Source organism: Sus scrofa, chromosome 6 (genome assembly GCF_054392235.1).
Source record: "Sus scrofa isolate SSC_HxYL_T2T_F1_AM1 chromosome 6, Sscrofa_HxYL_maternal_Yorkshire_Landrace_v2.0, whole genome shotgun sequence".
NCBI classification, from domain to species: domain Eukaryota; kingdom Metazoa; phylum Chordata; class Mammalia; order Artiodactyla; family Suidae; genus Sus; species Sus scrofa.
The window spans coordinates 120,747,748-120,760,888 of record NC_139388.1 but is presented as its reverse complement, the minus strand read 5'-3'; the positions used below and the strand labels follow the sequence as shown (position 1 = coordinate 120,760,888).

The 13,141-nt window shown below is 38.2% G+C and overlaps 1 protein-coding gene across 4 annotated transcripts in view; it reads left to right on the top strand.

The window, feature by feature from the left end:
• Positions 1-13,141, top strand: part of GAREM1 (GRB2 associated regulator of MAPK1 subtype 1) — a 225,148-nt gene that overhangs the window by 60,907 nt on the left and 151,100 nt on the right. For 3 of the 4 annotated variants that reach the window (XM_084964429.1, XM_003482054.5, XM_021096217.2), the window contains exon 2: positions 8,611-8,751. The exons of the other annotated variant lie outside the window; for it this stretch is intronic. In XM_084964429.1, the coding sequence (XP_084820555.1) occupies positions 8,611-8,751 (141 nt within the window). The remainder of the gene's footprint in view (positions 1-8,610; positions 8,752-13,141) is intronic. 4 annotated transcript variants of the gene reach the window in all.

The window sequence follows — 13,141 nt, the reverse complement described above, 5'->3', positions numbered from 1 at the left end:
TTTAATTCAAAATAAATCATACATCATAAGAGCTAAAAACTGTAAAATACAGACATAAATCTTCATGATTTTGGTTTATGCAAAAATTCTTCGCATGTGACACCCGAAGCACAGAATTAAAAATAAATTTGACTTCATCAAAATTTAAAAATTTTGTGGTTCAGAGGGCACAAGAAAGTGAGAAAGTACAGTTCACATAACATGAGAAAATATTTTCAAATTATGTGTTTGATAAGGATATTGTATCTAGGATATATATTAAAAAAGCTTACAATTCAGCAATAAAGTGTCCAAATTTAAAATTGGCAAAGGATTTAAATAAACATTTCTCAAAAAAAGATAATATGAATGGCCAACAACACACAAAAAGATGTTCAACATCACTAATTAGGTAAACATAAACCAAAACCACAAGTGTATGAGACACACTTCACACCCACTAAGGTGGCTGTAATTGAAAAAATGGATAATAACAAGTGTTGGAGTGTGTGAAGTAATTGGAACTCTCATTCATTGCTGGTAGGACTGTAAAATGGTGTGGCCAGTTTGGAAAAAAGTCAGGGAGCTCTCAAAAAGTTACCATATGGCCCAGCAGTTACACCCCAGGTATATAGAGAGAAATGAAAACATAGGTCTATATAAATCTTGTACACAGATGTTCATATCAGCAGTATTCAATAACTGCCCTAACCTTACACAATCCAGATGTCCATCATCTGATGACTGGATAAATAAAACATGGTATATCCATGTAACTAACTAAATATTATAGGGCCGTTGAAAGGAATGAAGTACTGATGCATGCTGCAGCATAGATGAACCTTGAAAACATGCCAAGAGAAAGATGCGAGACACAAAAGTTCACATATTTTATACCTCCATTCAAATGAAATGTCCAAAATAGGCAAATTTATAGATACAGAAAGTAGGCTAAGGCTAGAATGGCGAGTAGGGAATAACTGTTAATGAGTTTGAAGTTTCTTTTGGGATGGTAGAAATGTTCTGTAATTAGACAGTAGTGATGAATGCACGACTCTGAATATTCTAAAATCGTTGAATTGTAAACTTCTGCCAGTGAATTTTCTGGCATATTAAAGATTTAGTATATATACATATATATACATATATATTATGTACACATATATTTAATATATATATCGAGGAAGTTAACATATACTACTTATGCTACATCCCATTGGCTATAACCTAGTTACATTGTTACACCTAATTGGTATGGGGCCTGGTTACACTGTTCTGTATTCTGGGCAGCCCTGTGCCCACTGTCACTGAGGAAAAGGAGTGAGCAAGATATTAGTGGATGTCTAGCAATCGCTTCCACTTTTCTAAGTTAAAGTAAATCGTAACAACAACAAAAAAACTGCTACCATTTATTGTGGTTAAGTCAACAATCATGCTTGATGTCAATAAAGCTTCCTATTAGCCTGAAATAATAACCTTTTTAAAAAAATATTTTATATACAAAGAGAGGTCTGAGAAAATAGAATTGCCCTTATTTTTTATTGCAAAATATAAGACAAAAAGGAGGAAAATACCTTTAATTTCATCTGATAGTTAAGTGTATGGAAGCTAAATAGTGAAAAATGACCATATTGAATTATCATCAGGGTTTATTGATACCAAATGGAGGCAGGTGCTTTACTCCACTTTATGTTAACTAAGGAGCCCAGACTGCTGGCAGTTGTGCTCTCTTTACCTTGTGTCCCAAGATCTTATTCAATTTTCAGCCCCTGGCCAAGGAAAGAACCTCAAAGATAGCTTGTAGGCAGGAAGGTCAGAGATGTCTTTTCTGCTCACACACATTGGCTTAGCACTTAGTGGCATGGAGTTGGGAAGAAGAGGAAATTTGCCTAATAATCAGCTCCTGCCATCCAAAGTATTAAAAAATGTTTAAGTTGTAAGAGAAATGATGGTTTGTGTATTGAGTTTAGTGGGTTTCCTTTCTACATGAAAAGGATTTTTGTAAGCTCAAGTAAATATGTAATTAAAATTAAGCAACCTGTTTATTAATAATCAGGAAGTACATGTACAGTGTTATCACTCAACCAGCTCTCCTTTTAACATTGGTAAAATGAAACAATGTACAACTGTTAAATTTGGTTTGTAGTATGAGCAACACAGATATCATAGAACCTATAATTTGCCCATTGTTGATAGATTTAGCTATGAGAAAAGAAACAGTCTATGCCCATAACAGATCAAAACAATACAAAGTTCAGGCGTCTGTGACCTACTCCACAGGTCACGGCAACGCCAGCTCTAACCCACTGAGCGAGGCCAAGAATCAAACCTGCATCCTCATGGATACTAGCCGGGTTCCTTACCACTGAGCCACAGTGTAGATTCCCATGGTGTTAATTTTTTATTGTCATTTAAATATTTATGGACACTAAAAAGTCAAGCTGAATTCCTTGAGCTTGTAGCTCTAAAAGAAATCTATAAATTTAGCATAACTATAAGCAAAGCTACAAAATTAGTACAGCTTAAATGGCAAATATTGGGATGCATAGCAGGAAGACATTCATGAAGTTAGCATTTGAGCTGGTTTTTCAAGAGCCAGTAGGATGGAAGAGTAGTGTGTAAATAGGGATTGGAAGATAAAGACTCAGGCAAATGAAAGCAGGTGAGGAAAGGGCCCACACGTGTGAAAGTGCAGTGCGGATATGGAACAGGGAATGGGTTCCTTGGACTCTGATGTATGGTATGGGGGATGTAAGATCAGAGACTCTTTGGAACTAGATTGTGGGGGCATTGAGTATTAGGCCAAGGAATTAAGGCCCCATCATGGATGCGAACACCTAAAGGCAGAAGTAGGAAGAGTAAGATAACAGCGCTGCATTCTTTTATTTAATTAAATTTTTGTCTTTTTAGGGCCACACCCACGGCATTTGGAAGTTCCCAGGCTAGGGGTGAATCAGAGCTGTAGCTGCCATCCTGCGCCACAGCAACGCTAGATCCAAGCCTCGTCTGCCACCCACACCACAGCTCACAATAATGACGGCTCCTTAACCCACTGAGCAAGGCCAGGGATCGAACCCGTGTCCTCATGGATACTAGCTTGCTTCATTACTGCTGAGCCATGATGTGAACTCCAGTGCTACAGTCTTAAAAACGTTTTATCTGCAGCAATATTTAAATAAATTGAAAGAGTAAAGGATAGAAGACTGAAAATCCAGCCAGGAGGTTAGATCTGTGAGAGGAGGTACTTGATTCAATACTCTATCCCCAGGTCCTAGAACATAGCTGGTCATAGATAGGTGTTTGTGGCATGAATGTGTGATGCCTGAGTGAATGACAAGGTGACATCTAGGTAGAAATGTGTAGAAGATAAAGTCTGGACTCTGAGCTCAGAAGAGAAGTTAGTAACCGGTAGAATACATCTGAGAGTTGTCTATAACTCACTGGATCTTTAAGAGATGTATATAATTGTAAAAGAGAGAGAAAGGTAGACAAGCTAAGGGTGAAAGCTAATTAACCCCTGCTATTAAAAATAATATAAAGGGGGGAAAACCAAGAGCAGGTAACTAGGAGAGAGAGAAAGGTGAATCAGAAGATTATGTTGGCCCAGCAGATAAAGAAACAGAGTTGGTACATATCCAGGTTATAAATATTTTTTAAATTTTAAGGTTGATTTTTTTTTTTAATGTACTTACTTTAAAGGATTCATGAACTTCTGTTCTCTTGACATTAAAAAATGACTTTTAACAGGTTGCGAGACTTAATGTTGGGGGCGTCAAGGTCAAACCAGGAAAATAAAGTATATCCTGGAAGCCTGTTAGCTGTGGAGAAATTTCAAGATGACATTAACATATTTTGGAATTTAACACCCAGTTTTTTTAGAGTTCTTGTTACTGCATATTTGAGCTAAATGTGTAAGTTTCAGCATGCTATACATAGTACTTAACAGGATAATTATATCACAAAAAATTATTTACTTCATGAGTTCATTTAAATACTCTCTATTAGTGACCTGCCCTAGGATATTTTAAGTGATTATATTAAGCTTTTTTTCTAGACAATTTCAATGAAACTTATTTTGCCTCAAGCAGACACTTGGTTCAGTTGTTTAAAAAAAATTAAAAAGACATAAGCTCAGAAATAGGCATTGGTTTCTTACTACTTGATGGTTTCAAAAATCATTCTGAATCCTCTTGATAGAGTGTTTACTACATCAGCAAGCAGTAGGATTTAACATTAAATTTTCATTTTGATTAACTTGACTGCAATTGTTTCTTGGCTGCCTCTTTAGAGCCCACTGTGGAATAAAATTAAAATGATTTTTATGATATAACAATTTAGTTGCAGAAAATGACATTTTTCTTTTTTCCCTGAATGCCGCTATGTTTTTTCCCTCTGAGTTTCCAGCATGCTTTCCATGCCTCTGGTTTCTCTTTCCTCTCATCCATCTTTTATAGTACTGCCTGATTAATTTCTTTTTAAACAGAGTGTTGACCAAAACTCTTCAGTGGCTCCCCATTGCCTCCCTCTCATTTAAGCCCAACTCATCCACCAAAGAAGGATCGGCCCGAATGCTGCCTATTCCTGTTAACACTTTAGTCGGATCTTTCCTACTAAAAACCTCCATCCCCACTCTCAGTATCTTTGTCCTCTTGCATAGTGTTCCTCTTGTCCTACCTTATAGGACATTACAGATAAACACATCTTACCCAGGAGAAGTGTGGGCCAAGTCTTCTCTCTGTTTTTGTTCACCCCCCCCACCCCTACCATTGCTTTGTGCATAAAAAGATACTCTGCAAGTGTTTGCAGATCACCAAATTGTACACATTAAATATGTACAATTCTTTGTATATCAGTTAAAACTCAATATAGCTGGTTTTTTTAAAAGGCAAAATAAATACATGTTTGTTGGATAATTGAATGAAGACTGTCTTAAAATGACAAACCTGCAAGTGACTCTCCTTTCTTGCATGATTCTAATCTCTTACACTTTTCTCATAGCACCTTTCAGTTTGTAACTCATGATTTCATCATTCATTTTTGCTACCAGTACTGCCTGGCTCATTCCTTTTGGATAGTAAGTATCCCAGGGCAGGGATGTTTGTTTTGTTTTCTAATACATCCCAAGCACTCAGAGCCCTGCTTGTCATACTGGTTAAGTGAATGAGTGGGACTTGAAGCTGAAGGTCAGCCTCTCCCTGTTTCTTGGATTAATTTTGGTGGTTTTCAAGGCAAAGGGCTGTGGAAAGAGCAGGGGAAGACGAGGGACCGTGAAGCTGGTTTTTCTGCCACTGTAGCTGTGCAGCTCTGGGCAAGTTCCTTGACTGCTCTGAAGGTCATTTCGTCACCAGTAGAATGGTAACAGGACCTACATTACAATGTTTACATAAGGATTGAGTTAGGGAGAAAAGGCTTCCAATGTAATTGATAGGTGGTATTTCCTGATTGTCCCTAATACAACAGACTTTTCATCACCTTCTTGCATATACTCACAACCATTCTGTGAAGCAGGGGCTATTGTTGCCCCACCTCCTGGTAAAGAGAAGGTTCCTACCCAGCACCACACAGTTGTGCAGCAGAGCTCTGACTAGATCAGGTCTGCTGAACTTCAAAGCCCAAGCTTCTGACTCCTGCCTCCTGGTGGGGAGCACCTAGTGGGATGTATAATTTTTCCTTTGGAGCAGCTGTTCCAGGTCTTTTCTTTCCTGCCCTAACATGCTTGAGGGAGGCAGAGGGCTCATGAGTGATCTCCTGATGGTGTCTTTATGAACCTCGTCCTCCCAGGGAGTAAAGGGCACAGGAGTTTGAAAAATCCCCACTGAGGAATCAGACCCTGCCCCTCCCTCTAGGAATCCTCACCCCCCCCCCCATTAAGCTCTTAACTCTGTATTTGCTGTGACAGTGATAAAGTACTCTTGCATTGAGACTGTTTTAAAGATCATTGCTTTATTGGTTTGGAAACAAATTAGATGATTTATGGTTGTGTTAACTAAGTTGATCATTACAGCCTCTTCTATTACTGAAAATATTATTGAGAAGTTTATAAATGCCATTTCAGAATACACAACAAAATTATTAATAATTCTTTGAATTATTGAGCTATAACAAATTTCAGAAATAAGAAAGTCTTACTGTTTTCTGTATTAAAAAATTAGTCTTTTTTGAGCACTTAAAATTACTAAAGTAGAATTAGGATGGATTATTTCAACTTCTGAAAAAATCTGTTACATTTTAGGGCATGGATTTCTCTTGAAATAGTTTGTCATTGGTTCATATGCTGAAAAATTACTTTAGAAAATGTTAAAATGAAAAATAATTTCACTTGTATGCTATAAAGCTTCATTATTGTTCATTGGGAAATTTGGTAGGAGGCCAGAGAGAAGTGGCAAAATATATACAATTTTATTTTTTTATTGTCTTATAATGTTGTGTTAGTTTCACTTCTTTTGGTATGATAATCTCTAGGTCCATCCATGTTGCTGTAAATGGCATTATTTCATTCTTTTTTAATGGCTGAGTAGTATTCCATTGTATGTATGTACCATATCTTTATTCATTCATCTGTTGATAGGTGCTTAGGTTGCTTTCATGTCTTGGCTATAGTAAATATTGCTGTGATGAACATAGGGGTACATATATCTTTCCAGATTAGAGTTTTCATCTTTTCCAGATATATGTCCAGGAGTGGAATTGCTGGATCATATGGTAGTTCTATTTTTAGAAACCTTCATACTGTTTCCCATAGTTGCTGTACCAATTTACATTCCTACCAACAGTGTAGGATGGTTCTTTTTCTCCATACCCCCTCCAACTTTTTTTTTTTTTTTTTTTCTTTTTTGGTCTTTTTAGGGCCTCACTCATGGCAGATGGAAGTTCCTAGGCTAGGGGTTGAATCTGAGCTGTAGCTGCCAGCCTATGCAACAGCCACAGCAATGCCAGATCTGAGTCACATCTGTGACCTACACTACCTCACAGCAACACCAGATCCTTAACCACTGAGTTAGGCCAGGGATCAAACCCATGTCCTCATGGATACTAGTCAGGTTCATTTACCACTGAGCCCCAATGGGAACTTCCCAGCATTTATTATCTGTAGACTTTTTGATAATGGCCATTCTGATTTGTGTGAGGTGATACCTCACTGTAGTTTTGATTTGCCTTTCTCTAATAATTAGTGATGCTGAACATCTTTTCATGTGCCTGTTGGCCCTGTGTATGTCTTCTTTAGAGAAATGTCTATTTAGGTCTTCAGCCCATTTTTGGATTGGGTTGTTTGGTTTTTGATATTGAGTGTATGAGCTGTTTATATATTTTGTAAATTAAGCCCTTGTCAGTCACATTGTTTGAAAATATTTTCTCCCAGTCCATAGGTTGTCTTCATTTTGTTTAAGGCTTCCTTTGTTGTGTAAAAGCTTTTAAACTTAATTAGGTCCAATTTGCTTATTTTTGCTTTTATTTTCATTAGTCTACAAGACAAATAGAAAAAATTTATGTCAAAGAGTGTTCTGCCCGTTTTCCTCTAGGAGTTCTAGAATATATGGTCTTACTTTAATTGATTTTGAGTTTATTTTTGTATATGGCGTTAAAGAATGTTCTTTCTAATTTCATTCTTTTATATGTAGCTGTGCAGTTTTCTCAGCAGCGCTTGTTGAAGAAACTGTCTTTACTCCATTGTATTGTCTTGTCTCCTTTGTCATGTATTAAACAACCATGAGTGCCTGGGTTTATTTCTAGGCTTACTGTCCTGTTCCACTGATCTTTGTGTCTGTTTTTGTGCCAGTACCATACTAAAACATAAAAAATTTAAAAGGAGATATGGGCATTTAATCTCAAGTACTCTTTCAACAGAGAGCTAAGTTTTCTAATTTTGGTAATTAAATTGCAGTGATTAAGAGCATAAGCTTTGGAATCTCTCTGACCCTAGGCCTGAATCCACACTTTTCTGCTTATTAAATCTGTGAGCTTAGACTAACACCAAACATGCAGAACCTTGATATTTCTCTCCTATGAAGAAGGAACAATACCTCATAATGTTACTGTATTACATGAGATAATATATGCAAAGCATTTAATTAGTGCCTAATGTATTGTTGGCACTTAATAAGTGTGTTATTGTTACACTATCATCCTTAAGATAGAATGAGGTATTTGAGAATCTCTTTGCAAATAAGTGGGAAATACTTTTTTTTTTTTTTTTTTTGTCTGTTTAGGACCGCACTCTCGGCATTTGGAGGTTCCCAGGCTAGGGGTCGAATCGGAGCTGTAGCTGCCAGCCTACACCACAGCCAGATCCAAGATCTGAGCCACGTCTGCAACCTACACCACAGCTCATGCCAACGCCAGGTCCTATCCCACTGAAAAAGGCCAGGGATCTAACCTGCATCCTCATGGATCCTAGTCAGGTTCATTAATTGCTGAGCCACGACGGGAACTCTGGGAAAAATTTTTATGAAATCCTGTGTACAGTCAGCTTGGTATGGAATGTCTTTTTTTGCTGCTCATTCAAAAGTGAACTTTATCTCATCTTGGGAGGAACCATCCATCAGTGAAGTTTTAACTAATGAGACATTACCTCATAGAGTGGAGTAAATAGGTGCTAATTCTAAGTTTCCCATATAAAATTGTATTTTCTAGGAGAATGCATAGAAGGGCTGCGGGAAAACGACTACCTTCTGATCCATTCATGCCGTCAGTGGACCACCATCACTGCCCACAGCCTGGAAGAGGGTCACTACGTCATTGGGCCAAAGATAGAGATCCCGGTACATTATGCAGGTAAAACTCTCGAGGGGCAGGAGAACGCCAAGGAAGGGGCTTGGATGTGCTGATTTTTCCCTCCACGATGAGAAAATAGAAGGTGTCTAGAGATTATGATGACTTAGAACAAGCAGACGCAAACACTTGGTGTGGTTATTTTGTCAGTGAACACTCAGATTCATGTTGTTGTAGGTATTTCTAATTAGTATATGTAGTAAAACACAGATTCTTAATAGATATTTATACAATGACAGTGTTACAAACACCAAGATTGTCTCTGTCATCTTAGAACGATGGTCCATTTGTGTAGCCAGCTTCTGAGCGCCAGTATCTCTGAATAACCCAAGGCAGAACTCATTGCCTTTGTGAAGAACTTTGATGTCCTGGTTTCACAAGATGCCATTTCATAAATGAGTGCTGTTGTCTGGTTTGAAAAGTATTGGATCAGAAGGTCAGATACTGGAACATGTCCCTCTTTGCAAAGAGGCATTTAGAACACAGGCAGCCGAGGTGACCTCACTGCTTTAGATAAATCAGGATAATAGCTGCCTTCTTGCCTCACTTGGAACTCCATTCAGTTTAACAGTGTCATTTAACTGGTTTTTATTTAGCCCTTTCTAGGTACCAGCACTGTTTTAGGAGTTTGAGATACATCTAGTGGCTTGAATACATTTTCAATAGTGGCGGCTTACAAATAGAGCTTTAAAAAAATACATATAGGAGTTCCCGTTGTGGCGCAGCAGAGACAAATCCAACTAGGAACCATGAGGTTGCGGGTTCAATCCCTGGCCTCCCTCAGTGGGTTAAGGATCCGGTGTTGCCGTGAGCTATGGTGTAGGTTGCAGACGCAGCTTGGATTTGGTGTTGCTGTGGCTGTGGCATAGGCTGAAAGCTGCAGTTCTGAATTGACCCCTAGCCTGGGAACCTCCATATGCCATGGGTGTCACCCTAAACAACAACAACAAAAAATCCTCCTTATTCCAAAAAAAATTATAAGAAAGACTTTCTCTTGCCTAAAGCCCTGTCCTGGAATCCTCTTTCCTAACTGTAGGAGTAGTCTTCATAGAAAAAGTTGGAACACATAGCTACACAAAGTATCACAATTTGGGAGATTGGAAGCTGGGGCAGAGAAAAACAGACCCTTCTGTCTGGCCAGTCTCTCCTGACAGTGGTTCCCACAGCAGGTGAGATCTGTGCTAGAGTTAACAGAACCAAAGGTTTTCTGGTTCCTCTCCTTTGTGCAAAACCGAAAAGGAAGTAAAAAGATTGTGACTCATCAAATATATGATTTTACGTAATCTACTTTGTTCTTTCAGTAGATTGGATTTTAGTCTTTCCCCCAAACCCACTGTGAATAGTTCTGTCAGATCGTTTGTCCCGTTTGTCCCAAAGATGTGAACGTCTTCATTTGTTTCTTTCCTCAAATCTATTTAGAGACCCCATGTGCCAACAGACTCCTGGACCTATTGCTCAGAGCCCTCTCAGGGGCTGGTTCTCCAAGCTTAGCCCTTCTACTTTCAAGAGAGAACTAGATTCGTCACCTCACTGTGTCCTGGACATTGTGGATACTCTTCCATTTACACCATTCCATGTCTGGAGTTGCCTTTCTCGGCCATGCTTTTATCAGAGCCTGTCATTGCATCAAGAGGGTGCAGGTGGCCCCTACTGTCCCCATGTCATTCCTGATGCACTAGGAACACGTCCTAGGTCTTCTTTCAGTTACCTTTACCTACATACACACACACATGCGTTTATACTTGCCAGTTGGATTGTACACTCCTTAACAAGTGAGACCAATTCTAACAACCTTTGTGATCCATACACAAAAGTTATAATTCTTTGTGGCCGTCGTTGCTCCACCTAGGGTTCTTAAACTTGGCTGCACATAGGAATCATCTGGGAGCTTTTAAAAATGACCAATGCCCAGTTCCCATCTCCAGAGCTTCTGGTTTAACTGGTCTTATTTGTGGACCAAGCATCAGGGTTTTACTGGCTCCTCTTGTGGTTAAATTATACAGCCAAAGCTGGGAAGCCTTTGTTCTGGAATGGGCATTCACAGTGTCAGATGATAAGATTTCCCCAAACACCTACAGGTGTTTGCAAATTTTTTTATTGTCCTGAGCTTTAAAAAACAAAAACAAAAAACAGCCATTCAGCTTCCACTGGGATAAAATGTAGGGTCTGTTTAACAGTTTACCCTTTATCTGCAACGAAGATGATAGTACACTTAATTGGGAAACTGGGCAGTGTTGCAAATTATACCTTTTTTTTTTTAAATAAAATCGAGGTGCCAAGACTAAAAGGAAGCATGAACACTAAGATCATAATCATACCACTTTACATGAACAGAAAGAAAATGTATTAAAGGAACAAAAATTTGAAATAAAACTTTCTTAGTCCATTGAAGCTGCTCTGACAAAATACCACAGACTAGATGGATTATAAATAACAGAAATTTATTTCTTGAGAAGTCCAAGATCTTGGTGCCAGTAGGTCCACTGTCTGGTAAGACCCCACTTCCTGGTTTGCAGATGGTCATTTTCTTAACTTTGTCCTCACAGATAGAGAGCACGGTCAACCTTCTCAAGTCTGTTCTTATAAGGGCACTAATCTCATTCATGAGGGCTCCACCCTCATGACCTAGTTACCTCCCAATAGCACCCCCTCCAGATACCATCACACTGGGGAGTTAGCCATCAACATCTGATTTGGGGAGGACAGAAACATTCAGTTAATAGCAAGAAACCAGTGGTTTATGAGATGTTTGGTAAGATCATTTCAGTGAACATCCTGAAGTATATTTTATTTCAAAGAATTCATTACCAAATCCACCTTTGGAAGAAGGAGAATATAAATTGTGAACTGTTACATTTAGGATGGATTAGCAATGAGGTCCTACTGTACAGCACAGGGAACTATATCCAGTATCTTGGGCTAGAACATGATGGCAGATAGTATGAGAAAAAGGATGTATGTATTTCTATGACTGGGTCACTGTGCTGTACAGCAGAAATTGACACAATGGTGTAAATCTGCTATACTCTAATAAAAATAAAATAAAATACCCATATGTATGTATAGGACCAATCAAAATATGATAAAGCCATACCATAGAATATCTTAACAGCAGTTAAAATGAAAGAACATAAAAAAATTAAATTGTGGAGACCAAAAGTATCATTTAAATCTCTGGTTTATTAGTGTTCCAATTTTAATTTACAGAAGAAACCCTTATCCATGAGTATTTTACTGATTTGTTACAATTTCCTTTAGGTTGAGATTCTTTACTCATTCTTTGAGGACAATTAATAAATAAGTTTAACATAGTAATAAAAATCTGCCAATTTTGTAATCAAACCTGGTTGGAGTCCTGATTCTGCCATTTACTGTCTGTATGTGGTTACTAAACCTCTCTGAATCTTAGTTTCTTCATCTATAAAGTGGGGATAACAATACTGCTTTTCTGTAACTGTAGTTGCAAAGATGACGAGAGGTAGGGTAAGTGAAACACCTCTCTGAGCGCTTAATACTTACTAAGTGCTCCATAGTGTTAATGGTGGTGATTATGGTAATGAGAACAGCAAAATGTTTCTAAAGATTTAACTCTCTATTTTGAAGTGCTAATTACAAGCTGAATTGCTTTTCTGCTCATTTAAACAAGCAGAACACTGATAGCCCTCAAAATTGTTTTGGCTGACTTGTTGTTGTTGCTTTTAACTTTTTATTTTGAGGCTGCCATAGTTTAATATATTCCTTTATACTATTTACCCATTTTACTGTCAATTTGCCATGTTTGTTTTATGGTTCTCTTCTTCCACCTCTTTCTCAGCACATAGAACTCATGCGTGTGTGCGCTTGTGTGCGCACACACACGCTGATATTATTTATTATTCTGAATCATTTGAGAGCAGACAGCATACATCCTCTTTATAGCTCATTATGTTTTCCCTAAGAATGAGGCTGTCCCCTTATGTAACCACAGTTCTGTTAGCAAATTTAGGATGTTTAATACTTTCATCTAACCTACAACCCATGCTCCAGTTTTGTCAGTGGTCCCAATATTGTCCTTTATGGCATTTTTTTCCCCTCTAGGACAGCATCTAGTGTAGGATCGCATACTGTATTCCCGTACCATGTCTTTGTCGTCTCTTTTAATCTGGGACAGTGCCTCAGCCTTCCCTGTGTTTTATAACGTTTTTGAAGAACATAGGCAAGTTGTTTTGTAGACTAGCCCTCAATTTGGGTTGCCTGAGCTTTTCATGATTAGATTCAGACTGTGCACCTTAGGCTGGTTGTGTCCATCTCAAGGTATCACATCTGGAGGCACAGGGTATCCTTTTGCCCCTTATTGGTGACATTGCTTTTGATCACTTGATTAAGGTGTTGTCTGATTTCTCTGTATAATCAG